The sequence below is a fragment of the Abramis brama genome (genome assembly GCF_963993115.1).
Source record: "Abramis brama genome assembly, chromosome: 12".
NCBI classification, from domain to species: Eukaryota; Metazoa; Chordata; class Actinopteri; order Cypriniformes; family Leuciscidae; genus Abramis; species Abramis brama.
In genome coordinates, this window is record NC_139974.1 from 36,980,952 (window position 1) to 36,996,185 (window position 15,234).

The 15,234-nt window shown below is 38.4% G+C and overlaps 1 protein-coding gene across 1 annotated transcript; it reads right to left on the reverse strand.

Moving 5' to 3' along the window:
- Positions 1 to 2,441: 2,441 nt before the first annotated feature.
- Positions 2,442 to 9,530, reverse strand: gnrhr1 (gonadotropin releasing hormone receptor 1; the record flags this gene model as incomplete). Its single annotated transcript, XM_084131954.1, has 3 exons — positions 2,442 to 2,943; positions 3,726 to 3,927; positions 9,000 to 9,530. 3 exons carry the CDS (start codon positions 9,528 to 9,530, stop codon positions 2,537 to 2,539), a joined length of 1,140 nt encoding a protein of 379 aa, XP_083988080.1. The 3' UTR covers positions 2,442 to 2,536.
- Between the last annotated feature and the right edge of the window lie 5,704 nt (positions 9,531 to 15,234).

The window sequence follows — 15,234 nt, forward strand, 5'->3', positions numbered from 1 at the left end:
GAGCCATGCAATATCATCACTACAATAAACCACAAACAAGAATGAATGAATTCAGTGAAACACGTCTGATGAATCCACAGATAAACACGGCAAACCTAAACATTTGAATGAATGATTTATGTGCTAAGGCCATTTTAAAACATGAATTGACATTCCTAAACAGGAGCGGAAATGAAATGTTAGTGAAGCAAGTGTCAGAGAAGCTTTTAACTGGGGTTGTGTCTCTGAACTCTGAGCTATAATTAATTCGAGATCACAATCAACTGATTCCAAACACGTAAGCTGTTATGCTTGTGGTCCATTAATGAGGCACTGTATATTTATTACCCTGTTCCAGACAGGCAAATATCTCACATTCAAGGTATTGCCTGAGATGTTGTGCTGCCATTTGGTATTTTACATTCAAATGTAGGCCTACCTGTTGTTACATCTTTCTAGAAGATCCAAGCTTGAAAACACAATGTGATACTCTTGCTGTTCCATGTTCAATAGTAAGTGCATTCACCCAATTCAAGCAAACACATCATACTTGCACTTGCACATACCATAAATACAAGACACCATCAGCAGCATATCATCGCTGTCGGGCGGAAAGCTTGTCCAAAACTAGCACTTTTCAGGAAATGGAAAAAACAATGACAACAGTTTAATTATTTGATAATTGTGGCTTTATACATGGGCAGACACTTGCATTTGTCATTAACATTTCACCAAAATCAAGCTCAAATGGAGTTATGAGGTTTTTGACCAGTGAATGTCAGACGTGTTTTATCCGTCATTAGAACTCCTGCATCTGAGGATGTGCATTGCATTACATTTTCATCATCTTACAGGTTATACAGTTTATTGTAGCTATGTGGACGCTCAGTTTTTTCAGTTCAAAATCTCATGTTGTAAAAGATGAAGTATACTTTGCACAGGCTATTTAAGACAGTATTGTCTGTGACTCACTCAACGACAAATGCTGACTAGCCCTATTCGGACGGTAATTGTTTCTCATGTGGACGTCTGTTATAATAAATAGGCCTATGCATGGCACAAAACTCATGCATTCGGATGGCGATTTATTGGCGGTGGAGGAGCGAGTTTTGTAATCCCGAGAACGCGCTGCTCACGTGGTCAGTCGCATGATTGTCTACTGTAAATAAAATGTCATATGTTTGCAATAATATAGACTTTATTCAGAGCAGCGCCATGACAGGTATGAAAGTGAGGCTGTGAGAGATAGACTTGCCGTGTTGCCAATGGCATTAAAAGCTGTATAAAGCTCCTAGATTAGGCTACTTACAATTTTCCACAGCTTGTATTGTGAGTTTTTTGTCAACTAAAATTTATTGGAAAGATATTTTTCCAGTGTTTCATGAGCAGAACAATCCAAAAACACATTAAATAACAGTACAGCATTGAAAAGATGCATGTCTGTCCCTCACAGCCTCTCTTTCATTCCCATTAAAAATCAAAGATGGCGCTGCTGTGAATAAGGTCTATTGCAATAATATTTTTAAAAATAGGAAGCTAGATGATATTTTTGAAATGGTTTTCTGTCTTATTTATATAATTTATTTAAAAAATATTTAAATGAGCATAAACAAGTTAATGCAGCCTCTTATTTACATGAGGTAAAAAATAAAGCTGCTTGGTTTGTATTTTTAATGTTGTGCTTATAGCCTACATTTTTAAAAATTGTTTCATATATTGCTGCCACAATAACGGCCCATTTCCAATGTGTACGTGCTTTTTTCTATTTCTCCTTTTTTTTCGCTGAGGTTGAGCTATGATGAAATATTGTTCATGTATATGCTGTCCAGCATTTCAGTAACAAAGGTGTACATCTTTAAAAAGCATGCATATTACAGTGAAGTACAACATTTATCGTACATATGGTGCTCGGCAGTGATCAAAAAGGATTTAAACAGTGAATTTTGAAGTGATCTCTTCTTGTAAACTCAGAGATGTGGATTCGGACGGCATAAATCACCACACGACCTTGGTGTTTGTCAAAAACATAGGTAATTTGGCCGGGATTTTTACGCGGGTGGTGGGAGAAAAACACTGACATTCTAGATTCGGATGGCAATAAAATCACCAACTAACCCCTGTAAAGGTTGAAAATACCTTGAGAAACAATTACCGTCCGAATAGGGCTCAAGACACTCTTCTCCGTTCCTCAAATATGTAAACATTAGCCTTTATATATAGTTTCTTGAGTAAAGAAAATGCTGTACTATTCAAACAACCAGTTCCCTTTTACCCTTACACTGCAAACAAGCAGAGACGGTCTAAAATGTGTTTGGCACTTTTCACGATAGTGGTGTGTGGGGTTATGAGGTTTGACTGACAGTTTGAGTTTGGAGGTTTTTTCATTGGTTAAATGTTTGCAAAACCCACAGACAGCTTAAAGGGCGACCAATAGAAATGATTTTCCATCTGACAGCGACGATATATAGATGTCTGGACACAGAGTGAAAGCTCCATATTTCATGTTCAGAGGGTTAAATCCACACCTAACTCGAGCTCACTGAGGTGTTTTGACCCTCTATGCTTGTTGTCCGCTGGGCTGGTCACCGCTTCCCAGGTCCGACTCGGCTTCTCCGCTTGCGCCCCCTTTCCTTGCGGAGAGTCGGTCCAATGATTTAGGAGAAGAGTTGTGATTCCTTCTGCAGAAGCAGCTGGCTATGTCCGCTCGGAACGAGGGTGTGAAGAAACCGTAGATGACCGGATCGCAGCACGTGTTGAGGTTTCCGAAGACGAAGAGGGCGTGATGGACGTATTCCGGCATCAACTGCAGCATTCGAGGCTGGAACCAGTACCAGATGCCGAGCAGGTAGTACGGCGTCCAGCACACCACAAATGATGCCACAATGATGATGGTCATCTTCAGGGTCTTCATGCGTGCCTTCGGGATTATGTCCGTTCCACTGCGTCTCAGGCAAGGTTCTCCGCCTACAAAAGCAAACGTAGGATAGGAGAGGACATGTGAGGCATGTGCTGTCTGACCTGCTTTATCATTTTGACCCAGAAACAGTTTTATACATCAAAAAAAAAAAAAAAAAAAAGGATTTTCATTAAAAATATCTATAATTTTTTTTTAAATCTTAAATAAAGATACATTTATTTCAGAAGTAAAATGACTGTATGATATTATGTCTTGTATTCTAAAAATAAATAAAAATAAAATCTAAATTAAGTGAGTTTGTGCTTAAACCCAGTTTTGTGCTTTTTACATATGTCTTATTTATATACTGACTATATTAATTCTCGTATTAAATTCTGCAAAACATTTGTAATCTTTAGAGGCCATTTTCTCAAAAACAGACATCATTATGATTGCTTTTATCTTGAAAACAGTTTGGAAACATAATTCATATGTAAAAAGCACAAAACTGGGTTTAAGCACAAACTCACTTAATTTAGAATTTTTTTCAGTTATTCATATTTTGTTGGTTCTCTCTTGTTTTGGCATGTGTTCATAATTTCTTTGTGACAGCCTGGCTAATTACGTCCACACAATTTAGCATATTTCATTGTGTTATCACAAATGAAAACTCTTTTGACGTCAAATTTCCTAGGCCGGACATCACCTTTGGCCACTACTGTACATCATCAGTGGTTGAGAACCAAGTTTTTCATCAAATTCAGTACATATGAAACTATGGGAATTTGAATGCAGTTGCGCTGTATATCAATGACAGATACCATGTCAGAAGAGAGCATAAGTCAGTTACCTTTACCACGAGGCATCTGCCGGTTGATTTCCACAAGGATTCGAGTATAGCAGAAGCTCATTACCAGTAGAGGGAACACATACAGGGTGACAAAGTGGAACATGTTGTAGGCTGTTTCCTGCCAGCGGTGCTGGAAGCTTCCATGTGTTACACACTGCACAAAGTCGACTCCTTCAGCCTTAATTGCCCTGAAAATAAATAACTGAAACGATAAAAAGCAATTTATAAAGAAAAGTGTCGATGAGAGGAAATTAAAGCACAAGGCATTTTAACGAACACAGTAACACACTAGCATTACACTATTATTATCAACGCAAGAAAAAGCACTGAAGAAGCTGAGGGCTTAAATACACAGGGATGGCAATCAACAGAACAACGAACAGGTGAGTATGGAGGGAATTTTCTGCCAAATTTAAATAAATAAATTAAAATATTTATACAGATTTCGCCATATCTTGTCGTCTCGATTACTATATTATTTAAATAATTTCGTTTCACACATTAAACTCATGCGGGACGTCGATGACTTAGCTTTACAGAAGGCGTGCCTCTAGCGCCGTTACTAGAATAAGCCACACCCACTCATTAACATAGAATTTGCATGCAGGTTGTCTTTGAAAATGAAAACGAAAATGAAAACTGTGAAATAAAAGAGGAATTAAAATGAAAACGAAAATTTACATTTGTATTTGAATTGTGTCACTATTATTGCGTGAGCATTACTAAAGAGCATTGTAAAAACTGTATTTGTACTTTCTTTTTCACGTTTGGCTTTTCATTTTAATATTGGCAGTCTTGCCTCGAGACTGTAGTGAAAATGAAATGTGAAATCACCAATTGCATTTTGTTTTTCAATTTGACAGGGATAATGCTGTGAAAATGAAATCATTTAATTTCATTCTCAATTTTGTCACATATTTTGCGTACTGTTTTCTGTAATGAAATCGTTAATCTGGTTTTAATTTTAATTTTAATCATTTAATTTATTTATTTAAATTTGGCAGAAAATGCCTTCCATAGGTGAGGGCTAATCGGTAACCATAGTAACAAACAAGCTGCAGGAAAAACTGGGAAGACTAGGTCAAACCAAAACACAGGGACAATAACTATATCAAAACAGAACCTATTTCTCAAACTTCATTTCACAAAAGCCTTGTGAGCCTAACTTGATCATAAAACATGCTAGCAACGTGATAAATCTTATTAGAAACTAGCACTCAGAGCAACGTGCCAAATCATGCTAGCAACATGTTAAATCATGCTAGGAATGTGGTAAATCATGTTAGAAACATGCTAGCTAGCACTGTGTTAAATCATAGTAGAAACATGTTATAACATGCTATAAACTTTCTATCAGTGTGTTAAAACATGCTAGCAACATGTTAGCAATTATCTAATTCATGTTAGAGACATGTTATTAACGTGTTAAATCATGTTAGAAAAATGTTAGCAATGATCTAATTCATGCTAGAAACTTGTCTGCAACAATCTTAATCATGTTAGCAACTTGTTCAAATATGCAAACAACTTTCTAAAACACGTTTACAACATTTTATTGACTTTGAGTAAAATCTTCAAACTTAAAGCTTTTCAAATCTTTGTCAAGCCAACATCAAAGTTTGTCATCAAACTTTAGTCATCGAGTTGTTATTGCATGGGAAAGATCGACCAGCACAGCCTTCAGAATTTCACCTTATGTTTTACACAGGAAAAAGAAAGGTTTGGAACAACATGAGGGTGAGTGAATGATTTTTATTTTTCAGTGAACTAATCACTTTTTTATAATCCGCTGATTAAGTCTGATAAGCTTTTTCAACTGTTCTGCATAAAAATATTAGCGTGCCTTCTACAAATATCTAAACCATATGAACTGTAAACCTTTCGAAGAATCCAAATATACCCATTTTATCATTTTACACATTTTGAATCAGCAAGCCAATGCATTTTCATGTCATGGCTGCCTGGATTGTGATGTTAAAAATCTTCTTAGTGTTGTTGCATTGTAGGGGGTTCCCTTACATTTGGGCACTATATGAAATGTAAAATGTATTTTGAATAGGGGGAAAACACATTCTGCTATCTCTGTTGAACTTGAACCAAATATTGTATATTCTTGTCATGTTATCCCCTTGTGCTTTCAGATAAAAGAAATTAATTTGCTCCATGTCAGCGTTATTTGTCCATGTGACATCTCTATATTCTCCAGCAGGATTTATCAGGTAGCACACAGTGTGACAGAGGGAAGCCCTTTTTTTTTCTCTGGGGGAAGTTTCAAAACAGAATACAGGAGCGAGGAGATATATTGATATCTACAATTCACCACACACTCCGTCTTAATAGTTGTATCTCTTTCGCATTATCCATGGCTGCCTAACTGACCTCGTCTCAGACAGGCTTCTTTATCTCACTTGTAATTATTTTAAACGCCACGGTCTCATCCACAGGCTGCAGAAAACGACATTACTGGGATTAAGTGTGTGGAGAGAAACAAAGACACACCGAGAAGATTCAGTCAGGCATTTTAAAGGTTACAGAAAATGCACCGGGACTAGTCTAGCTTGACAAATAGGATCTATAATCAATGCAGCAAGTGCTCACGGAAGAGTCACTGATCCAGGGTCAGTTATTGCACCACTTTAAGCTACAACGGATTGCTTGATGAAATGCTCAAGTTTAGATGGCTATCAGGGAAAGTGTGTGGCAGACTGAAAGTGCAATTTCCCTAAAAACAAATGGCATCCACCATTTTCATTTGAAAGAAAACTAAACTCAGCTCAGTTTGGCTATCTGCCACTTTTCTTCCACAAATAACTTAGATAGATGACGTGACGCGTGACCTTTCCAACATGATGACGTAATACGTGGCGCATCTCAGAGATGGTACACAACGAGCATTTGTGGTTAAAAAGTATATACAGTGAGGAAAATAAGTATTTGAACACCCTGCTATTTTGCAAGTTCTCCCACTTAGAAATCATGGAGGGGTCTGAAATTGTCATCGTAGGTGCATGTCCACTGTGAGAGACATAATCTAAAAAAAAAAATCCAGAAATCACAATGTATGATTTTTTAACTATTTATTTGTATGATACAGCTGCAAATAAGTATTTGAACACCTGAGAAAATCAATGTTAATATTTGGTACAGTAGCCTTTGTTTGCAATTACAGAGGTCAAACGTTTCCTGTAGTTTTTCACCAGGTTTGCACACACTGCAGGAGGGATTTTGGCCCACTCCTCCACACAGATCTTCTCTAGATCAGTCAAGTTTCTGGGCTGTCGCTGAGAAACACGGAGTTTGAGCTCCCTCCAAAGATTCTCTATTGGGTTTAGGTCTGGAGACTGGCTAGGCCACGCCAGAACCTTGATATGCTTCTTACAGAGCCACTCCTTGGTTATCCTGGCTGTGTGCTTCGGGTCATTGTCATGTTGGAAGACCCAGCCTCGACCCATCTTCAATGCTCTAACTGAGGGAAGGAGGTTGTTCCCCAAAATCTCGCAATACATGGCCCCGGTCATCCTCTCCTTAATACAGTGCAGTCGCCCTGTCCCATGTGCAGAAAAACACCCCCAAAGCATGATGCTACCACCCCCATGCTTCACAGTAGGGATGGTGTTCTTGGGATGGTACTCATCATTCTTCTTCCTCCAAACACGTTTAGTGGAATTATGACCAAAAAGTTCTATTTTGGTCTCATCTGACCACATGACTTTCTCCCATGACTCCTCTGGATCATCCAAATGGTCATTGGCAAACTTAAGACGGGCCTTGACATGTGCTGGTTTCAAACCATGACGTCTTAGTGTATTACCAACAGTAACCTTGGAAACGGTGGTCCCAGCTCTTTTCAGGTCATTGACCAGCTCCTCCCGTGTAGTTCTGGGCTGATTTCTCACCTTTCTTAGGATCATTGAGACCCCACGAGGTGAGATCTTGCATGGAGCCCCAGTCCGAGGGAGATTGACAGTCATGTTTAGCTTCTTCCATTTTCTAATGATTGCTCCAACAGTGGACCTTTTTTCACCAAGCTGCTTGGCAATTTCCCCGTAGCCCTTTCCAGCCTTGTGGAGGTGTACAATTTTGTCTCTAGTGTCTTTGGGCAGCTCTTTGGTCTTGGCCATGTTAGTAGTTGGATTCTTACTGATTGTATGGGGTGGACAGGTGTCTTTATGCAGCTAACGACCTCAAACAGGTGCATCTAATTTAGGATAATAAATGGAGTGGAGGTGGACATTTTAAAGGCAGACTAACAGGTCTTTGAGGGTCAGAATTCTAGCTGATAGACAGGTGTTCAAATACTTATTTGCAGCTGTATCATACAAATAAATAGTTTAAAAATCATACATTGTGATTTCTGGAATATTTTTTTTTTTATTATGTCTCTCACAGTGGACATGCACCTACGATGACAATTTCAGCCCCCTCCATGATTTCCAAGTGGGAGAACTTGCAAAATAGCAGGGTGTTCAAATACTTATTTTCCTCACTGTGTATATATATATATATATATATATATATATATATATATATATATATATATATTATTTATTTTTTTTATTTTTTTAGAAAATGACCGATCGTTTCGCGAGATAAGACCCTTATTTCTCGACTAGGATCGTGTCGAGACTTTGAAGCTGCATTGAGACGGACATTTGAACCTTCTTTGAACATTGGTATAGTTGGTTGCCATTGAAGTCCATTCTGTGTAGAAAAATCCTGGAATGTTTTCCTCAAAAACCTTAATTTCTTTTTGATTGAAGAAAGAAAGACATGGATATCTTGGATGACATCGGGGTGAGTAAATTATCAGCAATTTTTTATTTTTTGAAAGTGAACTAATCCTTTAAATTTGATTGCTTAACAACAGTTGATTTTATCAACTTATTTGAAGTCATTGTCATAGCTATGCCATTTGGGTGTATTGGCACTACAAATTGTATCTAAAATACCTGTATTAATTATATAAAAAAGCTGTGTTTTGTCTGTTTTAACCAAGACAAAGTCCATCAACTATTATTTCAAAGGCAAGGCTCATGTGGGATTCATATGTGAATTCTGAAACTGGTTGTAGTGTAGAGTAAGGAACATGATTATAGTTGTCTCTTCATATTAAGCTGTAAATTGGGACAAAGTATTTTACTGAAAAGAAGACGTCACCTTTGTGTTTTCAAACAACAACATTATCATCCATCTATAAATCCTCCGAGACTGCTTCATAACAAGACAAGTCCCACACATGACAACTCCAATTAACATAACATCTTGTTCTCGTACCTGTGGCGAGGCGAGCAGGAGGCTGAGGATCCAGGCAGCCAGCAGCATCTTCTTGTTCCTGCGACCGGCGTCCAGAGCTTCTAGTGGGTGCAGGATTGCATGATGCCTGTCCAGACTCACCACCACCAGGATGAATGCTGACGAATGCATGGCAAAGAGCTTGAGGAAGCAGAGGAGCTTGCACATGGCATCGCCGGCATACCACTGCACTGTAATATTCCATATGGCGTCGAGTGGCATCACCACAAAAGTCATGACCAGGTCAGCGCAGGCCAGGCTGCCGATGAGAGGTCTCAGGTGTGAGGCCAGGCGGCGTCCTCGACCCCGGGTCACGCTGATCAGCACTGAGAGGTTACTGATCGCTGCGAAGACGAAGAGCACCAGGGTGGCCGCCACACGGAAGCGAGCGGCCACAGTGAATGTGGGTGTTTCCCAGTCAGAAGAAGAGTGAGGAAGGGAGACATTCGGCAGAGAAGAGTTTTCCCAAATGCTAATTGGACTCGCTGACAGGAGAGACATGTTTACTGACATCCTGGAAAGGGGGGAAAAAAGACGTTTTGTTGCACGATAAAGGATTTTTGTGATACTCAAATGCATAATTATTGTAACATTCTACAACATTTCAGTATCACATGGTCTCATGTGGATATTAGGGTTGGGCAACATTCTGAATTTAAAAAATGGCTCATTTTCAATTCATAAGTTGGAATTTGAATTACATTAGGAATATACTGAATTAAAATTCAGAGAAATTCAACAAGTAATGGCATTCTGGGTAATGAAGTGTTCTTCCATCTTTGTCCATAAATTTGTTAAAATAAATAAATAAATTTAATTTGTTAAATTGTAATTAAAAGTCTCTTATGCTCACCAAGCCTTTATTTAAATCAGAAATATTGTGAAATATATTTATAATTAAAAGCACCTGTTTTCTATTGTAATATCTATTGTGAAATGTATTCTTGTGATGTAAAGCTGAATTTTCAGCATCATTATTCCAGTCGTCAGTGTCACATGATCCTTCAGGAATCATTCTAATATGATGATTTGCTGCTCAAGAAACATTTCTGATCAATGTTGAAAACAATTGTGCAGCTTAATATTTTTGTCAAAACTTTAGCAAAACTTTTTTGATGATATTTGATAAATAAAAAGTTCCGGGTTCGTCACTTATTTGGTTCCCCTGGAAACATTTCCGTTGTGGTCTATGCTATTTGCAGCGCGTTTCTGTATTTGGTTGTGTTGTGAATGTTTGGAGCACACGTGTGTTGTGAAACTGATGAAGATGTTTTCTTAATTTGCGGGTGTTTTTTCCGATTTGGATGTGTTTTTTCTATTTGCATGTGTTTGCTTCAGTTGCTGCGCGTTGAGCTCTCTCGGCCACCGTAGTAGCTAGCTAGCTATTTAGATAGATAGATAGATAGATAGATAGATAGATAGATAGATAGATAGATAGATAGATAGATAGATAGATAGATAGTCATGAATTGAAAGGCAGACAATTCTTCAATTCTTAATTTTGCTCAACTGTAGATTATTGGCATTGCTTTGTGCACTTTACAGAATAATCCTTTCTAAAAATTCAGCAAAATGTTCACTCAGACATGAATATTCAGATCACATCACCTAGAGACCCTGATTACCATTACATTACTGTTACCACTGAGGCATTTGTCACCCTTATGACTTTTCACCCAAACGTCCATCACCCCCGCAGTCAAACATCCTCCGCTTTTACGGCACCCGTCTGCCATCTCATCTCTACAGATAAGAAACTCTTGCCAGGGGCCTTTTTTCACTCCGGATCTCTTCTGGCAAATAGGGAGACCTTGGTTAAGTGTCAGGAAGATAGATAACACCTCGGAGGTTATTTAAAGGTCTATATATAAACCTCTGACACAACTATCAGAGCTCTGTGTGAGATTATGCACAGCAGACCCAGGCAGAATGAGATAATTCACAAACGAGTAATTCACAAGTACAGTATCGTAAAGATGTTCTTCTGCCTATCTTATTTGGCCACTTGGCACTCTACACCTTTATGATCAAATTTGATTTAAATTAGTTTGAGTTAAAATGAGTTTAATTATCTCTTATTGAGTGATTACGTTATTAGATAAATCGACATGTAGTTTACATTCTTGATAACATCATGAAGACAAAGGATGCTTTAATGGTTTGGGGGTTCCCGTGTTGGCTCTGGTTCTGATATAAATGCCCTATCATGCTGACAAATGGCTGATGTCAGTATTTCCCTTCGCTCTGAATCTGATATTGTCTTTTGTATAGTCAGGTAAACAGCATGGAGGTGATAGATAGAGAGAACCCTAGAGAACACAACCTCTGCAGCATCTTCCCCTGTATCCGCACACTCACACCAAATTGCACAGGGTCCAGTAATACATCTTTTTGGCACTGCAATTGTTCTTCATGCTTGAAAATGAAATATATTCTCCAAAGTTTAACAAGTGGCTTGACCTGGAGAAATGTATTTTTGCCTCTTGCGAAATCAATATGCATTTTTTAAAAATCCATTTCATGAAGGATATTGTTTTCTTTGTGATTAATTAACTAAGATTATGTATAGAAATTAGAGCTGTTAATAGATGATATCCTTGGCATCGCTGTCATCCTGTTTAAATGATTGCTGGACACCGGCCCACATGGCGGCTTTGCACTCCTGCCTCTTAATGTTGGTAAACATTATGCAAATATATGCAAGGAAGAGTGTCGGCTATCATAACTCTTTGGAATATAGCATAAGTGCTGTCATGAATATGCTAATCTTAAGGGCTGTTAGAAATGCAGAATCAGAAAACTACCTGACTTTAAATGTCTTCCTTTTACACACTGAATGGTGTTTTATTTGTGGGATTCATCATACAATATAATAGTTCAATGCTGTTTAGAAAACCAAAAACGTTTCACATCAAAAAAAATCTTTAGGGATCATTGTCATGATAAGCTCTGCAACTTTGCATGTGAATTTGCATAATTACATTCATATTCTTGCTCACATGACTAATGACTTGGAGCCAGTTAATTAAGATAGCGGTGATGAGAATATTAAGATTTGATGGCAAATTAACGTGCGATTGGGCTGATATTTGCAGAGTGGCCAGAAAGAAGACTTTTGCTTGTGAATTTAAAATAAAAAGAAATGTATTCTCTCACATTTGGCTATTTTGGACATTTTTGTTGGGAGTTTACTTTATCAGAAGTCAGCTTAGTCATGCAATGTACAGAAGACTCTGACAAAATATGTCATGAAGCATGTGTATAATAGCATTTGATCATATGCTTCATCAGCTTCACCTGAGCAGATGTTATTGACTGTATGCTAGGTATTGGTGCGGTAAGAATTCATCTTCATTATATCAATGACAGTTTTCCTTGTCTCGCCTCAAAAACTATCATGAAAACACCTGATACACATCCAGGATTCATCAGGAAAAGTTTTTGCTGCATTTACATCAGTTTCTTAAAACACAAGTGATCCTGAAATCAATTCCAAACTTAGACCTTTTGTCTGTGTATCCAAACCTGAGCTGTCTACCTAAACAGCATTTCTGTATCATGCTGAAATTGATTATCATGCACTATGATGCCAAGAAATGCTGTTGTTTAGGATTCTAGGTGTTGTCTAAACTCGTTACAGTATAGCCTGCTGTAAAATAAAACAGTGATAGAGTTAGACTTACCTGTTTGCTGCAATGTGTGATTTGTAGATTAATCCTTGAATATTTCCCTCAGTTATTCATATATTAAACATATGCTGCTGTGGAGAAAATAAGTGCATTTCATTCAGCAGTCCGTTAACATGTCGTGTTGATACGCGGGTAAATGTCCTCCGACCCCCGCGTGAGCTTGACGGCACCATGGACTCCTGTAGGGAACAGTTTGCCGCAGTCAACGGTAATTCACTCATCAGGGTGATAACGATGATCTCCCGGCGCAAAAGTTTGGTTGCTTGACGCTTTAGGATAGTAGGGCACTTTTTAAGAAGCTACATGTTGTCTTATCGGCACTTTTTGCCCAAAAACCGAGTGTTTAAACGGAGTCGCGGAGCTGTCCAGGTGCTGAAGAGTCTCCAAGAGCATCAGTGTCTGTACAGCATCAGCAGCCAGCGCTGCTTCACCTTCACACACACACACACACACACACACTACTCTACTGCACAAAACCCTCCTCAACAGTGAGGAATCCTCAGCGTCACCACACAGCGTTACATGTTCGTCATATTAACGGGAAACAGCGAAAACTATTTTAAAAATCCTATACAGTATAACAAATCTGTTAGTTGTTTAACTGTAATTTAGCTTACCACAGTACGGTGGACGGTATAGATCTTATGCGCCAGAGAAACAAGCGCGCAGCCATTTTTAGAATTTTGTCTTTGAACTTCCGTTTTTGGCTTTTGAGGTTGCTCTGTAAATTTAAGGCATTGCTGTCGAAGAGTAATTATCTGGTGAAGTGGATACTTACTGTAGAGTTAACGAAAGTTATCATGAGCATTGTAATGTTTGAAGCGGATATGAACAAATATCACCGGGAAGATTTTAAAACGAGCGGTTCATTCATAAATAAATTGTAAATTTACAATGGGAAGAATACACTAATTTGGTTAATGTATTAAAAGTACAACATTATTTGGCAAGAAAGGCAAACTCCAGCAAAATAAATGGGTTTTATTGTTTTATGCAAAAAAGGCAACCAAAAGCTCACAGGAAAGCATTCACTGACTATAACATTAATATTTTGTTGGTTCTCCCTTGTTTTTGATTAGCAGCCATTCTCCTGTGTATTGACTCACTAAACTTTGTGCATGTGTCATGCTTAACTTTTTCCCTTCCTTCCTTAAGTTCTTCCCAAAGTTAAGCTTTGCATAACTTATCACAGTTCATGTATATAATTTCCCAAAGGTTTTCAATGGCATTAAGGTCAGGGGACTAAGGAGGCCAATTGAAGTCTTCAAAATGCTGAGCATGAACACTTTCATTGCGCACAACTGTGTTCCCTGTGTGTTTGGGATCGCTACCGTGTTGGAAAATACACATTTGACCTCCGAAAAGATCCTCTACTTGTGTTCAGCATGGATTCCCATTGGTCCATTTACCATTGGTCCATTTTCAAAGTGCCAGCAACTTTGTAGATCATTCCAACACCTAATGCAGACATGCATCCCAATACTATTATGTTTCCCCTGCCGTGCTTAATGGAGCGACGCATTTAGTATTAAACCACTCGGCTGTCTCCTACACACATACCTGACAACATCCAATGCTAGGCTGTTCAATTTTGACTTGTTTGACTGCAGAACACGGCTCTAATCTTCCACACTCCAGTCCTTCTTTTCTTTGGCAAATGCAAGGTGTTTTGTGTGTGTGTGTGTGTGTGTGTGTGTTTGGCAGCAGATAAAATTCATTTACTGGTACACAGCCTCTCAATCCAGCCTCAACTATAGCCATTGGCCTACGGTTCAAGATGAAATTGGATGTTATAGATCTCATCCAGGTGTTTAGAAGCTGTTTTAAGGTGATCCAACATTCAGGTGATTTTCATTCTTCTGTCAAAATGCTCACTAGTCTTCCTTGACCAGCCACAGCACACTCCAGGCACAACTTCACAACATGCATTTAATACAAATCTAATAAAAAGTTTGAATAAACCAATTTTCCTAGGTCTGACATCACTTTTGACCACTTATAGGAGAATGAATATAGGCTACACATAATAACTAAGTACAAATACACACAAAAATAGCTTACACATTATAATATACAGCGACTTTAAATGTACAGATACATCACACTGTTGAGACAATTAACCAATGTTCAAGATAAGCAAAAATAACTGAACAGTTTATTGGGGGCAAGTTGCAGTTCTAATGGGTCAAAACACATTCGACTCTAATATTGTAACGGTCACTAGCTGGAGTGCCCTTGAGAGCCACCAGAGGGCACTCCACACCAGACTATTATCACTCCCTCACAAACTACATTTCCCATAACTCACTGCCCGGACTCATCATCACTGATTGCATTCACCTGTGTCTCATCACCCTGTTAGTCTCAGCCTATTTATACCATGTTCACTCATTCACTCACTGCAAAGTTTTGTATTCTGTAACGCAGCTGAGAAAAGCAGGCGAAGACGAGGATCTAAACGCAGGGTGATTTAATAAAGTAACACAAAACAGAGAACACAGAACTCGAAGAACAAAGGAACAAAACCT